Raw genomic sequence first — 17,107 nt, forward strand, 5'->3', positions numbered from 1 at the left:
TCTCACTCCGCTGTGTCGTCGGGGCCACCCGGCCCTTCCCCAGCACAGCCGACTTGGGAGTCGCCGTGCCGGGGACAGCGGGTCCCAAACTGCCGGCTGGGTCTGACACATCACACTCCCACCACCCCAGACAGCCCCGGGCACCCGCGGGCAGGATCAGCTCGTCCTTCGCCTGGGCTGGCAAGGGCACCCCTGGGAGGGCAGTTTGGCCCCCGACTCCCCAGGCTGGGCATTTTGAGGACCTGTTTACTGCCTGGCATCTGCCAGCCGGGTCACGTCCCGCTGGGGAAGTCCCGGAGCGCACCGGGACTGGGCGGGCTGCTCCGTCCGTCTGGGAGGATGTGCCGTCTCGCCTGCCCTCAGTAACGCGCCCGGCACAGGGCAGAGGTGGAAATTGTTCTTTTGTGTGTAACGTCCTTCCAGGTATTTTTCCCCAATTGCTTTCAGAGTTTCTCTGAGGAATACCCTGCTTTTGCTTTCTCAGAGTTGGGTCGTGTTGGGTTCCTCTGGCATCACCACACCAGTGCCCCTGTCCTACTGCCAAACCAGGGCTGCTGGAGGGTCAAGGGATCTTACAAAATTGAGACAAACAGTATATTCAAATGAGAGTTATTTTATAAAGCAGGCAAACCAGTTAAAGCTCCGCCAACATCCGTTTGTGATGTCAGATGGAATTGGTACTCCTGACTGACTTGAGAATTCCCAAGATTTTAGGACAACGAACCCAGAATGTGCAATCACTCCCCCAGTAAGGCAAGGACTCCCAGCCTTGAGGAGTTCCTTTGGGCAGTGTCCCAACCAATGGGAAGAATTCCTACTGGCAATCTTGCTGCTCAAAGGGGCATGAGCTCCACTGACCCTCAGTGGGGCTTGTGGTCAGGTCACGGAGTCACAGAATCATTTGGAAGGGACCTTAAAGCTCATCTCATTCCACCTCCTGCCATAGACAGGGACACTCTCCACCATCCCAGGCTGCTCCAAGCCCTGTCCAGCCTGGCCTTGGACACTTCCAGGGATCCAGGGGCAGCCACAGCATCTCCTGACAGCCTGTGCCAGGGCCTCAGCACCCTCACAGGGAACAATTCCTTCCCAATATCCAATCTAACCCTGCCCTCTGGCAGTGGGAAGCCATTTCCCCTCATCCTGTCACTCCTGGTCCTTGTCCAAAGTTCCTCTCCAGCTCTCTTGGAGCCCCTTTAGGCACTTGAAGGGGCTCTAAGGTCTCCCCAGAGCCTTCTCTTCATCAGGCTGGGCACCCCCAGCTCTCCCAGCCTGGCTCCAGAGCAGAGGGGTTCCAGTCCTCTGTTCTGTCAGCTCCTCCTGGCTGGGGTCTGACCCTCTGTCCCACCACAGCTGTCAGAGGTAACAGAGTAAACCTGCCCAAGGGGCAGTTGGTGCCATGGCTGGGCTCAGTATTGCAAGGGCCTCCATCCCTGCTAGGGCAGGTGCTGCTGCAGGTGCTGCTGCCACAGAGATCCTGGAGAAAACCATTTTTCTGGAGGCCTCCCCTCACTGCCCACCTCCCCCTGCCCATACCTGCCACCTGGTGATGTTCTGACTCTCCCAGCAGTGTTTTGCAAATGCCCAGAAAGGTCTTTCTAGAGCTTCAAAACTGCTCCATGCTGGACCAGGCAGAGTGGTACTTCCTCACTTATGTCCCTGTGGTCCCCACCAGTCTCCCCTGTCCCTGACATTGTTGCTCTGCCTCAGCGAGTCCCAAATCTTGGTGTGACATGAGGGCTGGCCCAGGAGAGCCCCCGACCCAGCAGGTTTGGGTACTGGCCTCTGCTGCCATGCCTGGCCCCACCAGGGTCTGCCTCCCCGGGCCAGGCATGTGGGGTGTTCTGCGTTGGGTGACGCCTTCCTGCTCTGAGCTGCATCAAGGGACACAGCAGGGCTGGATTGGGGGATCCGATATCCTGAGTCAGGTGAGTGTCAAATCTCACAGCGAGCTCTCAGCATGGCCTCAACGAATCAGTCTTTGGGGAGGTCTGCAGGGCCCCAAAGCCCCCAGCTTTGCAGCTGTGTAGGACAGATGTGACCCCCCACATCCCTCCCAAAATGAGATCTGCCCTGCTTTGAGTCTGGCCAAGTGCCCAGAGTCACCACAGACCTCCAGGGTGACCTGTGGGCACATTGTTCCTCTGTGCCTCAGTTTCCCTTTTGGATGGGGCTCAGCAGAACTACGTGTCACCTACAGACACTTTGGACAGGGACACACTGTCAGGGGTTGGTGGGGAAGTCACAGGGACACAGTGAACATTGTGGCTCTGCTCCCCATGGGGTTTGGGGGAGGACTCAGCACCGAGAAGGCAAAGACCCCACAGAAAGGGGGATTTGCCCCTACTCTAACTCTAGCCCAACCTGGCTGCTCCTCGCCTCGACAGCAAGCCACTGTGGGGCAGCCTGGACACAGGGACAGGAGCTGCTCCTGGCTGGGGACAGACACCAGGCTGGCCTTTTCCTTGTAGTATTGCAGGAACGAGAGCCAGGCTTGTGTGATCCCTCTGGCCACTCACGTGTTCCCCCAGCAGGACGGGGGCTCTGGCAGCTTGGCCAGGAACAAGCCTGGACCCGCAGAGCCATGGCAGGGGCCCAATACCTCTGTCCTCTGTGCAGGGGTAGAGGACAATTCCATCCCAACCTGCAGAGCCCTGCTGCACACATGTCTGTGCCAAAGGGGTCCCCACCGTCTGAGGGGCTACCACCCTTGTGGGTGGTGGGCACAAGGCCAGGGGCAGCCCCCCAGCCCTGCCACTCACCCCTTCTCAGTGCCCGTGGGCCTGGGCTGCAGCTGCTGCCCTGCCTGGCTGCCCCAGACTGAGAGCCTGGGGTGTCACAGCCCAAAGCAGCAGCTTGGCCCAGTGCTCAGTCCACAGCCCTGAGCAGCCAGTACAACTGCAGCCCTCAGCTCCAACCTCCTTGAGTGGGATCTTCCCCTTCTCCTCTCCTGCAGGCTGCCTCTGGTTCGAGGAGGAGAGAAGAAGGAGGTGGAGGAGGTGGAGGAGGTGGAGAAGGAGGAAGTGGAGGAGGAGGAGGAGGAGGACGACGAGGATGAGGACGAGGACGAGGAGTAGGCAGTGTCCACAGCCCCATTTCCCTGAGCACATGACATGGCACTGCCATCCCTGGTGCATGGAGATCTGCCCATGGTCCAGTTGGATCCCTCAGCATTTTCCAGCCTGGAATAACAGCCACACATGGGGAGCAGATGGTCTCACTGTACCTTGCCATGGGGCTTGGGGGACATGGTTCAGCCCGTTTGTTACCTGATTTTGGAGCTGTGGCCGCTCCAAAGCCCAGAGCTCCGGACAGGTGACCTCAATCCATGCAGGTGCCACCCAGGGCCACAGCTGCATGGACAGAGGGTAGCACTGCAGGGGATGCCCTAAGGCATTCAAAGTCCTTCATGCAGGAACTCTGCATTCCACAGGGATGGGCTCCTGCATCGTTCGGGCGATTGCACCCATAGGGCATGTGGAGCCTGCCCAGTGCTCCCGCGTGTATCCGCGAACACATCGGCGGTGCTTGGGGCTGGCTGGTGTGGGGTGGCAGCAGGCGGGAGCAGATGGAGCAGCACGGCGGGGACTGTGGGGGCAGGAAGCTGGGGGCAGCGGGAGCAGCTGGACCAGCAGCCGGAGCCCTGTGTCCTGCAGAGAGGAACATGGAAAAGCTGGGGAGTGCGTGCGGGGAAGGCGGGGGTGGCAGCTGATGGGGCCTGTCTGAACATGGTGCAGGGGTTCCAGGGGTCTCTTGGCCCTGTGTGTCCAGCAGGGACAGGCTGACCCTGCTCCCAGCTCCTCCCCGAGCTCTTGTGCCACTCGTCAGTGCATTAAGTTCCTGGTGCTCAGCCAGGCCTCGGGCAGGGCACAGACTGCTCGTCCCAGTGGGCTGGCTCAGCAATGCCCACATCTCCCAGGGGCATTCCTGCAGGAATCACAGCACTGCCAGCCCACCACAGGCCCCCTAGCACAGCTCTGCCTGGTGCAGGCACCAGAGGCAGTGGAAGGCTGTTCCTGGTGCTGCAGTGAAGGAAGGAAAGGGTCTTGGCTACAGGGACTTTGAATCAAGAAAATACCGGGCTGCACCTGCCATGCAGGAGCACGTGGAGAACAGCAGCCTTGGATCACGGCTCAGAGCCATGGCAGGTCCTGGTAGGTCCCAGCACTATGGCCCCTTGCCGGGGCACCCACAGGTGCTGGGGCTGCCCCCGGCGCTATGGGTAGTGGAGGGTGGCCGAAGGAGGTGGGAAGGGGAAACTGAGGCAGAGCTGTGGGGCAGAGGCGGTGCTGTGCTGGAGTCGCTGGGACCGGGGTGTGCTGGGAGTTGTTCCGTGCCTCCTTCGTCCGTCTCCATCACTGAGCATCCCTGTGGGCTCCGGCCACCACAGGCAGCGACAGCCCCGGAGCCTCTGGGAAAAAGAGGCCATTCCATGGCGGAGCTTAGCGGGGGATTTCGCTGCGCAGTCGGCCCCGGCCGCGCAGGGCAACGGTAATGGGGAAAGGTCAGGCACGACAGGCCTGGGGGCTGCCGACACTGGGGGCTGCTGGTGCAAGGGCAGGTGCCCTCGGGGACCGTGGAGTCTTCAGTACACGGTGTGGGGCTGAGCCCGGGTGCCCCCGGGGACACGGGGGGTCCCGCGGACACTCACACCCATGCTGCGGGGGAACGCCCTGAGGAATGTCGCCGGGGGTCCACCAGGCCCTGCCCGGAGGTCCCGGGGGGAGGGGGGATGCTGCCTGGGGTGGGGGCGGGGCTGGGACAGGGGCCGAGCGGAGCCGGGCCGGAGAGCGGAGATGGATGGCGATGGGGATGGGGATGCGGATGGGGATGGGAATGGGGACTGGTCCGGGGGCGGTGCTGGGGGAGGCTCCGGTCCCGGTGCCGGCCCCGCCGGTAACTCCGCCTGTCGTATTTATGGGAAAACAAGCGGCGGCAGAGCGCTGGGCCGAGACGTGCCGTGCCGTGCCGTGCCGTGCCGTGCCGTGCCGTGCCGTGCCGTGCCGTGCCTTGCTGGATCGGGCGGAGCCGGGCCATGGTCCCCGGGGCGGCGGCAGCCCCAGCCTAGCGCGGCGGCGGCGGCGGCAGCGGCTGAGCGATGCGGCGGGGGCCGCTAGAGAGGCGGGCGCGGAGCAGGTAAGGGGGTCCCGGACAGGGGCCTGGGATTTGCTGTACCCCCAGGGCCCCCCGACCGGGCCACCCCCTCGCAGGCCCCCCGAACCATCGTATCGCATGCCATCTTCCCCCTGTGCCCCCCCCTCCCCCCACCGTGTTCCACATCCCCATCCTATCCCCCCGAGATCCTCCCTGGCCATCCCAACCCCCAGGCTCCCCATACCATCCTCCTGTGCACCATATCCTTGTCCCCATTTAGCTGTGCCCTCTCTCTACATCCCTCCAGCCCCACGGGGCCATCCCCATCCCTTGCTCCCGAGCCGAGTCATCCCACCTCATCCCACCCGTAATTCCGGGATTCTCCATACTGCCGAGTGCCCTATCCCCATCCCATTCCCATCCCTATAGCCGTCTCCATCTCACCCCTATCCCATCCGCAACCCCATCCTCATCTCTGTCCCATCCCGTCGCAGTGCTCGGGCCGAGCCATTTCACCCCCCACCGGCGCCCAGCTCAGCTCCCTGCGCGGCCCAACGGGCCCGGTGCCCCCCGGTGCCGGTGCGCAGCTGGGTGGGGGTGGCCGGGGCCACCGCCCCGGAGTCTGCGGCAGCGCCTGGGACAGACCCGCCCCCCCGGGGGCCGCCCCATGTACCCTCCATCCAGTCCCGGCCCCACAACCAGCCCTCCCGTGGTGCCCCTGGCTACCCTGCCCCGCGGCCGTGCCCGTTTGCGGGTGCCCCCCCGGCTGAGGCACTAGAAGGGCCAGGGCTCAGGGCGTCCCCTGCACCCTGGGGTACTGCTCACCCCAACCCGGATGCCGGCACCGGAGGTACCCTTCTGGGCTGGGGGTGCTGCTCCCCCCCCGGCAGGATGAGCCCCTCCGGGAGCACAGGCTGGGTTGGGGCTGGGCAACCATCTGTGCCTGGGGGGCTCGGGACGGGGATGGGAGAACATGTGGCAGTGCCAGGGGCACAGCGCCTGTAAGACACCAGCAGGGGCACAGGGCTGGGGAGCACAGAGGGTGTGTGGAGGAGCTGTCTGATGCGCAGGGTGGGCAATGCCATAGGGGCGTAAGGCACCGTGTATGTATCCTGGGGGTGGCACGGGGGGAGTGTCTATTTGCCACGTATACGGAGCAGGGGCTGGGTGGACAGTGGGCTCCCTCACCACAGACGATGGCGGCTGCCAGCTCCCGGTGTGGGATGTGCCCAGGCAGCAGCAGCCATCAGTGCCCCACTAGCACACACACGGGCACAGGCCTGTGCGCAGCAGGGTTGGCTGTGCCAGGGCACAGTGAGCACAGACATTGCCCCCACGGCAGCTGCTGGTGGGACCTCCAGCGTCATGTTCAAGCACAGTGGTTGCAGCCGGATGCTGTCCTGGTTGCATGTTCAGATGCAGGTGCCGCTGATGTGCTCAGGGCAGCACCCAGCGCAGTGGTGGGGACAGTTCTGGGGGGAGCGCTGGTGCTGCTGGCCGTGCCCGTGGCACCGTGTGGGCAGTGGGCCCGGTGCAGCGCAGCGTGTGCTGGGGCTGCTGCGCGGGGGGGCAGTGCAGCGTGCTCAGTGCTCAGTGCTCTGCATGTGCAGGCAGCGTGCAGGCACCATACCCACTGCAGCGCTCCTGCCTGCTCAGCGGGATGTGTGTGGGCAGCGAGCAGGCAGGGTGGGCAGCAATGCCCAGGCAGTGTGCAGGCAGCGTGGGCAGTGTGCGGGTAGCACGCACGGGGCAGTGCTCTAGCACGGCACCCAAGAGCAGGATGTGCAGGCAGCAGCCCTTGCCGTATGCAGGGACGGACAGCGAGTGGGCAGTGCCCGGGAAGTGCTGAGGGCAGCACGGGCAGGCTGAGCACTGGCAGGGCTGTGCGTAAGGGCAGCTCGGGGCAGGGTTAGGGTTAGGGAGCCACACAGGCAGTGTGTGGGCAGGGCACAGGCCGTGTGGGCAGGGCACAGGCAGTGTGTGGGCAGTGTGCAGGCAGTGCCCGCCGTGGGTATGGGGTAGGCAGGGCACAGGCAGTGCGCGGGCAGTGTGGGATGCGGTGGTGGGGAGCACTGTACATCCCTCCCTGCACAGCCCACACGTGGCACATGCAGGCAGTTCCCAGCAGCCTCCGTGGATCTCTCTGGCAGCGGGGTCACCCCCGACCCAGCCCCTCGTGCTGCCGGAGCCCGTTGCTCATGTGTGGCACGGTGGGAGCAACCTGTGGGGCCGTGCGGGGCAGTGCCGGCAGCAACAGCAGGACCCACTGGACGGTGGCTGCCGTCCAGTCCGTGGGCACCAGCTGCTCTGCAAGCGCTGCCGGCTGGTGTCACATCAGTGGGGTGGCACCGTGTGGGCACCCCCGGCAGGGAGGCTAGTGCCTGCGGAAAGTGGGCAGCGCTGGGGGCGAAGGGGGGTTCCGGTGCCCACCAACTGGGGGAGTTGGAGAGCAGAGGAGAGGCGAAACCCCCTCCCTGCGGAGGGGAGTCGGTGTCAGAGGCGCTTGGGTGTGTGAGCATGGTAGCACTGGCAGCACTGTAGGGCCATCCTGGCTCTGCCCCTACGATGGGCAGAAGGTTCCTGCAGCTTTGCGAGGGCTATGCTCGCCCTGCACTGTCGCAGAGCTCCAGCTCCCCACACAGCCTCTCCCTGCACCCACGTCGTCCTCACCCACACTGTCCTCTCAGAGGAGGAATAATTTGGAGAAACCATGGCAACCCCACAGTTCCACCGGCGGTGGGTGCTGCTGGGTGGGTGGAAGACACACTGGTGCCCATGGGACACAGTGCCCACATCCCCAGTGCAACAGGGATATGCACAGTGGCCTCGCTGAGTGACAGTTCTTTTTGGTTCAGCAAGACTGTGGCTGCAGGGGTTTTCTGGGGTGCTCCATGTGCTCATAAGGCATGAGTGGCCCAGCAGCCACCCCTCCACCACGCTGGGGGTGCCCCAGGAGCCTCACGTGCCTTGCTTATTTTGCAGTGCTGGGATGGAGACGCCACAGGCCCCTCGGCCACCTCAGCCCACCCACCCCCTCACTGCTGCTGCCGGACCAGGTAGGACTCTGGGCTACAATTCCCTGCCTACCAGCCATCCCGACACCACAGGGATTGGCTTCCCAATGCCACTGTCACCATCACTATGGCATTGGGGGCTGCCTTTCCAGATCCAGCTCAGCTCCCACATACTGTAACACAGCAGAGCCAATACAGGGCCACTTCTATGGGGGCAAACCTACCCCCCCAGCCCCGCAGGGAGGCACCAGGACCCCCACATCTCCTTCCTCATGGCATCCCCAGCTCTCCCCAGCCTACCCTATGGAGAGACATCCCAAGCCCAGTGGTGTCACCTCAGCTCTGGCATCTGCACCCCCCCCAGTTTTGGGGCAGGTCATGAGGAGGAACCCAAGTCCCCCACCCCATCTCTGTGTAGTCAGTGCTTCTAGCCAAATAAAGTAAATTCTTTTCTTCCAAGAAACATCTTCCCTGTGGTACTCTGCTGCTCTTTAACACCACGTGCCCATGCACCTTTAGTGCAACATAGAGCAGCCAGTGTCCACCAGCACTCCTGGGCCCTTGGTGGCCACAATACCCAACACTCAGAGGATATGGTGAGGTGTCAGCCAGGGGTATCCCTGCTATGGGCAAAGAAAGTGCTCCTCCCTCAGTGCTGGTGGCAACCCACAGCAGCTCTTGAAGGGCTGGTGGCACTACAACCTACCTAGTCCTGTGGGCAAACCCCTTCCTCTGCCCTACCCCTACCCCTGCCCATGCACTGTGGGAACTTTTTGCTGATGCCCTCATTGTCACACAGCCCTGTAACACTGTAGCTGGGGACTCTGCCAACCCTGGCCACCCAACAGCACTGCCCCAGAGCACTGGGGCACTTGGTGCTGGTACACAGTGGGTGTCAGACCCCATATCCCAGAGCAGGTGGAGCCACCATCCCACTCACTCTCCAGCCCAGGGTACGTGTCACAGACATGGGACATGGAAGAGGACAAAGCCAGTGGGTATTGAGCCAGCACAGCCCCTCTGGCACAGGGACGTGATGGACAAGTCACTGCTGACATGTGGGTTGGAGCACACACCACAGCACTCCTCTGCCACCCCTGCTCTGGAAGACCTGGGGAGTGATGTGACTCTGTGTAGCTAGCACTGTGGCCATCCCACGGGGATGTTTGTGGGCCACAATGGCAGCCACTACAGGAAGGGGGTGTGGCTCCTTTCTCCCACAGAGCCCCAGACTGTCGGGCTTCCCAGCCACCATGGTGGGTGCTCATGGTGCCTGTCCCCACCTACAGTGCTGGTGCTGGGACATGGGTGCACACAGTCCCAGAAGACCCTTCACCACTCCAGTACTCACACTGGGGCTGGGCACACAGTCCTCATGGAAAACCCTGGTGTTGAGCCCCCATAGCCCTGCTCAGAGCTGCCAATTCATGTGATCCTGCAAGACAGTCCTTTGGCCCAGGTACAGGGCACAGTACTCCGTGTTCTCCTCTTGCTGTGCTAAGCTGGTACACGGAGCTCCCTGGCTGCCACCATGGGTGGTGCCCTGCCAGCTGCTCTGTGATTTGCACCGTGGATCTGGAGACTTCTTCCAGCTTTTTCCCCCCGATGACTATCAACAACAACAGTGGAGGCTGGGATGCCCCCAAACCATCTCTTCATTTCTGAAGAGATGGCCAACCCCCAGCTCCGAGCCAGGAGCTGTGGACATATGAGGTCTCTCCAGGACTGAGGCACCTCATGTGTTCTCTTGCAGGGTGGGCTACCGTCCTCTGAGGCCGTCTGACAGGGAACTGGTGGGAGAAGAGTCGCTTTTAAGATGACACGAACAGACCCACCTGACATCCTGGTGTCCACGGTGTACCAAGACATCAAGGTGGCGACAGCAGCCCCTAGGAATTCCGTTGTCTGTCAGCCCCTGGCACAATGTGACGCCTCCATGTCCTCATCCCTGTCCCGCGAGCCGCAGCCCTTCAACAAGCGCCATTGCAGGAGTTTCGACTTCATCGAGTCGCTGGAAGAGCTGGGCACCCTCCCGGCCATGGAGCGCGCCTGCCCGCGCCCCGGCATGCCTGAACCCACTCCGGGGCCGCCGGGCAGGCGGGCGCCTCCGAAGCCAGACCCTTACAGCGGCAGAGCCCCTGCGCAGCGGAGTGAGCCAAAGCGCCGCGCCCGCTCCAAGAGCGCCCCGCGGGTAAAGTCCACTCTGACGCCGGTGCCCATCACCGTGGCAGCATCACCGCCGACAGCCCGGCGTGGGCGAGAGGCGCTGCGGGTGGCACGGGAGCCCTCCCACACTGATCCCTCGCCGCGCCGCGAGGGCCCGGTGCCGCTGCGGGCGCTGGCCAACGAGGTTCACCCCATCAAGCTGCAGCCGCAGCGCAGCAGCGTCAGCCGCATCTCCCCTCTCTGCCTGGGCAGCAACTGCTACGAGGAGGGGCCGGGGGCCAAGATGGGCGCTAGCCCCCACGTCAAGTGCCGAGTGGACATCAAGCCGGACGAGGCAGTGCTCGTGCACACGGCGCGGAACCTGCGGGCAACCCCGAACCGTCCGGAGCCGCCCCGCTGGCCCCGCACGCCCGGGGGCGCCCGCAGCCTGGCCGTGCCAGGGAGCCGGCAGGCGTCCGCGTCCCGCACACCTACCCCCAGCGACTCCTACAGCGGGGACCCCCCGCTCCTGCCCTATCCCGGTGAGTACTACGAGCCAGACCCCCGGGCGCTGGCGTACCAGACAGTGCCGGTGCCAGCCTCACGGGAATTCAGGGAGTACCCCGACAGGGGCTGCATGACTTTTTCGGCCGCCGGTATCCCAGCCAAATTCTTCTACGCAGAGGAGTCAGCGCGGTGCCCCAGCCCTGCCATGCCCCTCCGCAGCTCTGGCTACGCCAGCTACCCCTACCCCAATCGCCACACCGTGCCCCAGCCCTTCTACACCGAGGACCCGGCCAAGGCTGCTGTTCACACGATGCCGCCCCGGACATTGTACGTGGAGGAGGCGCGGGCTTACCCGGTGCAGGAGGCACCTGCCCGCACCTTCTATGGGGACGAGCCCCGTTACTACGCCCCGCGTGGGACCCCTGTCAAAACCCTCTATGCTGAGGACGCTCGGACGTATCCAGCCCTCGGCTCCTCTGCCAGGCTGTTCTATGCCGAGGACTACGGGAAGTACCGGGAGCGGGAGGTGCTGTCACGCACGTGCCCCCCACCCCGCAGCACACAGCCCCTGCACTTTGGGGACTGGTACTGCCCCGAGAGGGCCACACTGCCCTACCAGAGCCTGCAAGTGTCACGCTTCACCCCGCAGCCAGCTGGGCGCGAGGCCATGTTCTCCTCCTGGCACACCAGCTATGGCATGAATCCACCGCGGCTGGGCCGGGAGACCCAGCACTACTCCAAATCCTGGGATAACATCCTGGCGCCAGCAGCGCGCAGAGAGGAGGCCCTGCAGCGTGGGCGCAGCTATGAGAACCTGCTCACCCACGATCAGCACCGTGCCTTATCCCCTGAGGAGCGCCGGCAGCCCGTGGTGATCAACCTGTCGAGCTCGCCCAAGCGCTACGCGGCCCTGTCGCTCTCTGAGAGCTCCATCCTTGAGCGGGTGCACGCCGATGGCAGCCGTGGGCCCCCAGGCCGCTCCTGGTATGTCACGCCAGAGATCACCATCACTGACAATGACATCCGCACTGATGGGCTGGGCCGGAGCGAGAGGCGCTCGGCCAGCTGGGACATGCTGGATGCAGGGCGGGAGCGTGGGCCCTACGCTGTGCCCTGTGCCCCACAGCCCAGCCCCAGGGAAAGTGGCTCGGGGCGTCAGCGCAGCCTGGAGCAGCTGGACGAGCTCATCACCGACCTTGTCATTGACTATAAGCCAGCACCGGGCCACCGCACTGGGGACAGGGACAGCCTTGCTGAGCAGCTCAAGCAGCTCCTGAGCAGTAGTGTCCCAGGGCCCTCTCGGCGGGGTGAGGGCAGGCGGATCACTCACAACGTGCCCGAGGGACCCCGACCCACAAAGGAGCAGCCAGGCCCCAGCTCCCATTCTGGCACCCCGCGGCCCCCACCTGCCCCGCCAGCCACTGGCCCCTTCGAGAAGTCACCAGAGAACTGCTCGCCCGACCTGAGTGCAGAGGAGGATGACATGATGATGTGCTCCAATGCCAAGTGCCGGCGCACAGAGACCATGTTCAATGCCTGCCTCTACTTCAAATCATGCCACAGCTGCTACACCTACTACTGCTCCCGGCACTGTCGGCGCGAGGACTGGGACACGCACAAGGCAAGCTGCGTCTACGGGCGTGTGGGCAGCGTTTGCCGCCACGTCCTACAGTTCTGCCGCGAGAACACTGAGGTGCACAAGGCCTTCTCACGCATCGCCAAGGTGGGATACCTCTCCCGTGGCCGTGGCGTCCTCTTCCTGGGCTTCCCCAATGCAGGCTCGGCCGAGAACTTTCTCCAGTTTGGGCTGGAGAGCCTGCTGATGTCCCCCACCTATCTGTCCCTGCGGGAGTTGGACAGCTACTCGGACAATCTGGGGGAGTACGCCCAGGAGCTGCGGGAGACAGGCAACCAATACGACCCCAACGAATGTTTCCTGCTGAATGTAACCGTGGCTGTCACCCAGAAAGTGCCAGAGAGGCCATCACCGAAGATGCAGGTGCCAACTGTCAGGAAATATGCGAAGGTAGCCTTAGCCTCCTCCAGCCCTGAGAAGAAGATCTTGAAGAAGGAGCGGGACATGGAAACGTTGATCCTGACGCCACCGCCCGGCACGGCGGACATCGACAAGGAAGGGGAGGAGGGCCGGAAGGCAAGGGAGGTCTGCTTTATCAACATCCAGCGGGAGCTGCGCATCCGCGGCGTCTTCCTGAGGCACGAGTTCCCCGCTGTCTATGAGCAGCTCTGCGACTTCGTGGAAAGCAACAAGCGCTTCACCCCCACCACCATCTACCCCATCGACAAGAGGACAGGCAAACAGTTCATGTGCATGATCATGGCGGCCTCCGAGCCTCGCACCCTCGACTGGGTGGCCAGTCCCAACCTCCTGGACGACATCATGTAAATGCAGGACAGGGGGCACCCCCTCTGTAGATACATGCTGTCCTGTTGGAACCCCCTCGGCTGTGACACCAAGGAGAGGAGGGGGCTGCGGGCGGCCGGCAATGCTGGGGGGGCCGGGGGGTGATGGGAGCACAGCCTGAGGTTTGGCCTGGAACCCAGGGCCTGACAAGTCTCTGCAGAGCCCTCTCGGGTGAGCGGTGCTTGGGCAGAGCAGGGACGCCCCACACACCCCCTAGCCTCTGCCCACCGGGCTGCCACACACCCCGAGTCCCCCGGGCTTGCCTCAGGGCCCCCCCAGCTCCGGGGGTCCCGCAGCGACCATACCCTATTGGGCTGCACCAGGACCGTGTCCCCACCATGTCTATGTGCCCTGGGCGTGTTACTGCCGGAGCGTCAGGTGCTGGGGGGGCCCTGGAAGGGTGACTGGAGGGACCTGGGGTGTCCCGGGATCCCACGCGGGCTCTGGGGTCAGGGGCAGGGCTGAGGGGTCCCTGGACGCTGCCGGGGAAGGGCGGGAAGAGGACGCGGTGAGGCACCCGAGGGGGGCGGGTGGGGGGCGTGTCTGACCGGGCCGGGAGTAATCGCCAGCGAGGGGTGACCGCGGCAGGGCCGGGTCTGGGATCAGGGAAGGGGAGGCGGAGACGGGGCCGGGGCCAAGGCCTCGCACCCCGGGCGCCCGCGCCGTCCTGCCCGGCCCCGCTGTCTGCTGCTGTTGCCAGGGCCAGTCCCTGTCCCCCAGAGCCACGGCCCGGCAGGACTCCTCACCGGCTTAGCTTCACCGCCTGGCTGTGGGCGGGGCGGGGCGTCACGGGCGCTGGTTGGTCGGCTGGACCGAAGAGGCGGGAACGGGAGGAGAGGTCTAGCGCTGGTTGGGCGCTGGGCCGGAAGGGGCGGGGCGCAACGGGCGGGCCGCAGCGATGGCGCGTGAGGCGCTGTCGCAGGTGCCGGACGTGCAGATCGATGGCGACGGCGTCTTCAAGTACGTGCTGGTGCGGGTGCGCGGGGCCGGCGCGCCCGCCAAGGACGTCGTGCGAGGCCACGGCTGGGCCGAGTACCACGGTGAGGGGCGCTGGGAGTGCGGTGTGGGGCTCTGGCCCGGGGTTGCCGAGGGCTGCGGGGGCGGGCGGGGGCTTGTCGGGGGTCTGGCCGGTCAGGGGGCGGTGGCTGAAGCGGGATGTCCCCGCGCCCCCCTTCCCCCCTCCCCGCTCCCTCCCCGCAGCCGACCTGTTCGAGCGCACCGAGGAGGAGCTGGCGCGGCACGGCCTGAGCTGCGAGTGCCTGGGCGGCGGCCGCCTCTCCCACCGCCCCCAGGAGAGGAAGATCCACGTCTACGGGTACTCGGTGGTAAGCGGAAGCCGGGGGGGACCGACGCGCGGACGTGGCAACTCCGTTCCTGGTTGCGGATCCCACTGACCGCGGCCGAGTTGGCACCGCGGCTCCTCGGGGGTAGAAGGGGTGAGCGGGGCGGCGCTCTCGGGAGTCCTGGGGGTCCTCCCGACTGCCCCAGAGAAGGGAGACGTCACAGAGCCCTTTTGGGTGAGTGTGGTGCTTGGCCGGTGCGGGGGCACCCCGTGAACCCCCCAACACCTACCTGTGGGGCTGCCGCACACCCAGAGGCCCCGGAGCGCCCCCAGCTCCGGAGGTCGCGTGGAGTCCCGCAGCGCCTGTGCCAGCGCTGGGTTCTGCCGGGGGAGCTGGGCTGCACATGAACGGTGTCTCCACTTTGTCTGTGTGTCCTGGGGGCGTTACTGCGGGATTGTCAGGTTCTGTAGGGGCCCTGTAAGGGTGACTGGAGGCATCCTCCATCCTCGGGAATGTCACCAGCTCGGTGGGTTCCTGGGGGCTGACCTTGGCACAGGACTGCTGTAGCACCAGTTGTGCTGGGCACTGAGTGCAGAGCCCAGCTGGGGCCAGGGCAGGGTGGTCTGCACTCGGGCTTCTTGGCTTCAAGGTGGCACTGTCCTCTTGCCTGGGTGCTTCGCCAGCCTCAGCCAGAGTCAGGCTGAGCTGCCACAGAGGGGTTGGTACAGGCTCTGCAGCCTCACTGCTGCTGGAGCTGCCCTGGGGACTTGCTGGGCTGCTTCATGAGTGGTCACCCACCAGCTCTCCTCGGGAACCCTTTTTCCTATGCAGGGCTTTGGGCGAGCTGACCACGCTGTGACCACAGAGAAGCTGAAGGCCAAGTATCCTGACTACGAGATCACCTGGGCAGATGAAGGGTACTGACTCCTCTGTCTATGGTGCCAGCCTGGAGCTGGCGTGGCTGCATGCAATGCCAGGGTGGTGGCAGCAGGCTCCCCGTGCTCAGCAGTGCTCCAGGCTCTCCTGTTTTTCCTCTGTGTTGAACTCACCCGTTCTCCGCCATCACCGGACTGTCTCTGTGCTGGGTGCTTCCACCTCCCTGGCACGGCAAAGCTGGTGAAGCCAGTGGTCATTCTGCCACTGCCTCTGGTGCCAGGGGCTCATTCCACATGTGTCTGTGAGAATTAAAGTCATTGGGGGAGCACAGCTGCTTGAGTGGCCATGCTCACAGCTCAGCTGCTCCTTCCCAGCTCTGGGTTGGGCCTGCTGACAGTGGAAGGGACCCACCAGGTTTTCAGTCCCTTGAGGGGAGCCTGGCACAAAAGCAGGCAGAGTCTGGGCTGGGGACAACAGGAGGTATATCGGGATTTGCCTTGGAAAGGGCTGAGGCAGGAGAGAGGAAAGCAATGGGTCTCCAGACCTGAGGGAGGGAAAGGCAGGGTAGATCTGGGGGAGAGACCAGCCCCATCTCCTGCTGGGAAGGAGCTGAGCTGCCTGGGAATATGGTTGGGTAGAACATGCCCATTCCCACTCTGGCAGGTGGTCACACCTTGAGGAAGAGCATCCTCCCTGACTTCATCCCTCTGGACACCCAGGACCAGCTCACATCCCTCAGAATTTCCCAGGGATTCTCCCTGCTTGTGCTTCTAATGAGGAGTAATGGTGGGAGACTGGGAAAAGCTGGTGGAGCCTTCTGTGGGCTGAGAGCTCCAGAGAGATGTGCCGACCGGGTTAGTTCAATCACTGTCCCACATGAGGCTGGGGCTGGAGAAACGTCCCAGCCCAGTCCCAACCCCATTTAGTTGTCAGACTCTGACCCTGCATGCTCCTGGCTCCTGCCTGGCCGTGACCCTGCTGCTGCCTCTGCCTTGTGCCATCAGGGATGTGGGCTCCTTCCTCTGTGTCCAGAGCCATGCAAGGTCAGCTCAGCCTCTATGCAGTGTCCTGCCCCAAACTTCAGAGGAAGCTCACAAATGGGTGGGGTGGGGGGGAAAGAGTTTTGTCAGTAAAAAGAGGCTGCCTCCTCCTTCCATCCTGCAAGGTGTGACCCTCCCCGATGCCAGGGGGAATGTTACCCAGCAGTCACATGGAGTCAGCTGCAAACCTGCAAGTCACTGGATTGTGGAGCTTGGAGGCACCTCTGGGATGTCCTGTCTATCCATCCACTGGCCCAGCAGAGCCAGCTCCAGTGGGTCCTTTGTGGTGGGATTGCTGGCATGTGCTGTGCAGGTCAGGAGTTGGACTCAGTGGTCCTTGTGGGTCCCTTCCAACACAGAGGATTCCATGATTCTGTTCCAGAATTAGGCTGCTGGGATCTGTGACCAGGTGGGATTTGAGAATCTCCCTGACTTGGATCCCCCAGCAGCCTGCTCTGGTTTTGACAATCCTCACAGGAAAAAAGGTTTTTCTTTAAGTGGCATTTGCTGTTCTCTCTTTGTTCTTGCTGTCTCAGCCCTTGCTGGGACACTCCCTGCTCAAAGGGTTGTGTCCCTGCACCCTCCTGCCAGGGCTCACCTGGGTGACATCCCCCTACACATTCTCCAATCTGAGCACCTCCAGCTCAGCCTCTCCTCATGGAAAGTCCAGTCCCATCATCGTCATCAGGGAATCTCCCTATGTGGAGATATGCAACCCATCTGGAC

The 17,107-nt window shown here is 63.8% G+C and overlaps 2 protein-coding genes and 1 long non-coding RNA gene across 5 annotated transcripts; 2 read left to right on the forward strand and 1 right to left on the reverse strand.

Moving 5' to 3' along the window:
- Positions 1-597: 597 nt before the first annotated feature.
- Positions 598-6,657, reverse strand: LOC146430043 (uncharacterized). Its single transcript, XR_014855412.1, has 2 exons — positions 5,539-6,657; positions 598-3,650 (listed from the first exon to the last, which is right to left on the reverse strand). It is a non-coding gene; the product is annotated as an uncharacterized LOC146430043 (long non-coding RNA).
- Positions 3,937-13,523, forward strand: AJM1 (apical junction component 1 homolog). Of its 3 annotated transcripts, none has more exons than XM_085076548.1 (3): positions 3,937-4,154; positions 8,077-8,150; positions 9,862-13,523. In XM_085076548.1, exon 3 carries the CDS (start codon positions 9,925-9,927, stop codon positions 13,162-13,164), a length of 3,240 nt encoding a protein of 1,079 aa, XP_084932674.1. In that variant the 5' UTR covers positions 3,937-4,154; positions 8,077-8,150; positions 9,862-9,924; the 3' UTR covers positions 13,165-13,523. The 3 variants fall into 3 exon arrangements, with proteins under 3 accessions (XP_084932674.1, XP_084932673.1, XP_084932675.1); XM_085076547.1 differs by lacking the exon at positions 3,937-4,154 and adding an exon at positions 4,845-5,136; XM_085076549.1 differs by lacking the exons at positions 3,937-4,154; positions 8,077-8,150 and adding an exon at positions 4,845-5,136.
- Positions 13,524-13,730: 207 nt separating this feature from the next.
- On the forward strand, positions 13,731-16,884 carry PHPT1 (phosphohistidine phosphatase 1). The gene is made up of 3 exons (XM_085076559.1): positions 13,731-14,222; positions 14,383-14,507; positions 15,297-16,884. The coding sequence occupies exons 1-3, from the start codon at positions 14,081-14,083 to the stop codon at positions 15,387-15,389; spliced, it is 360 nt and encodes a 119-aa protein (XP_084932685.1). The 5' UTR covers positions 13,731-14,080; the 3' UTR covers positions 15,390-16,884.
- The last annotated feature ends 223 nt before the right edge of the window (positions 16,885-17,107 follow it).

The sequence above is a fragment of the Lichenostomus cassidix genome, chromosome 17, assembly GCF_008360975.1.
Source record: "Lichenostomus cassidix isolate B80296 chromosome 17, HeHo_3.0, whole genome shotgun sequence".
Classification (NCBI taxonomy): Eukaryota; Metazoa; Chordata; class Aves; order Passeriformes; family Meliphagidae; genus Lichenostomus; species Lichenostomus cassidix.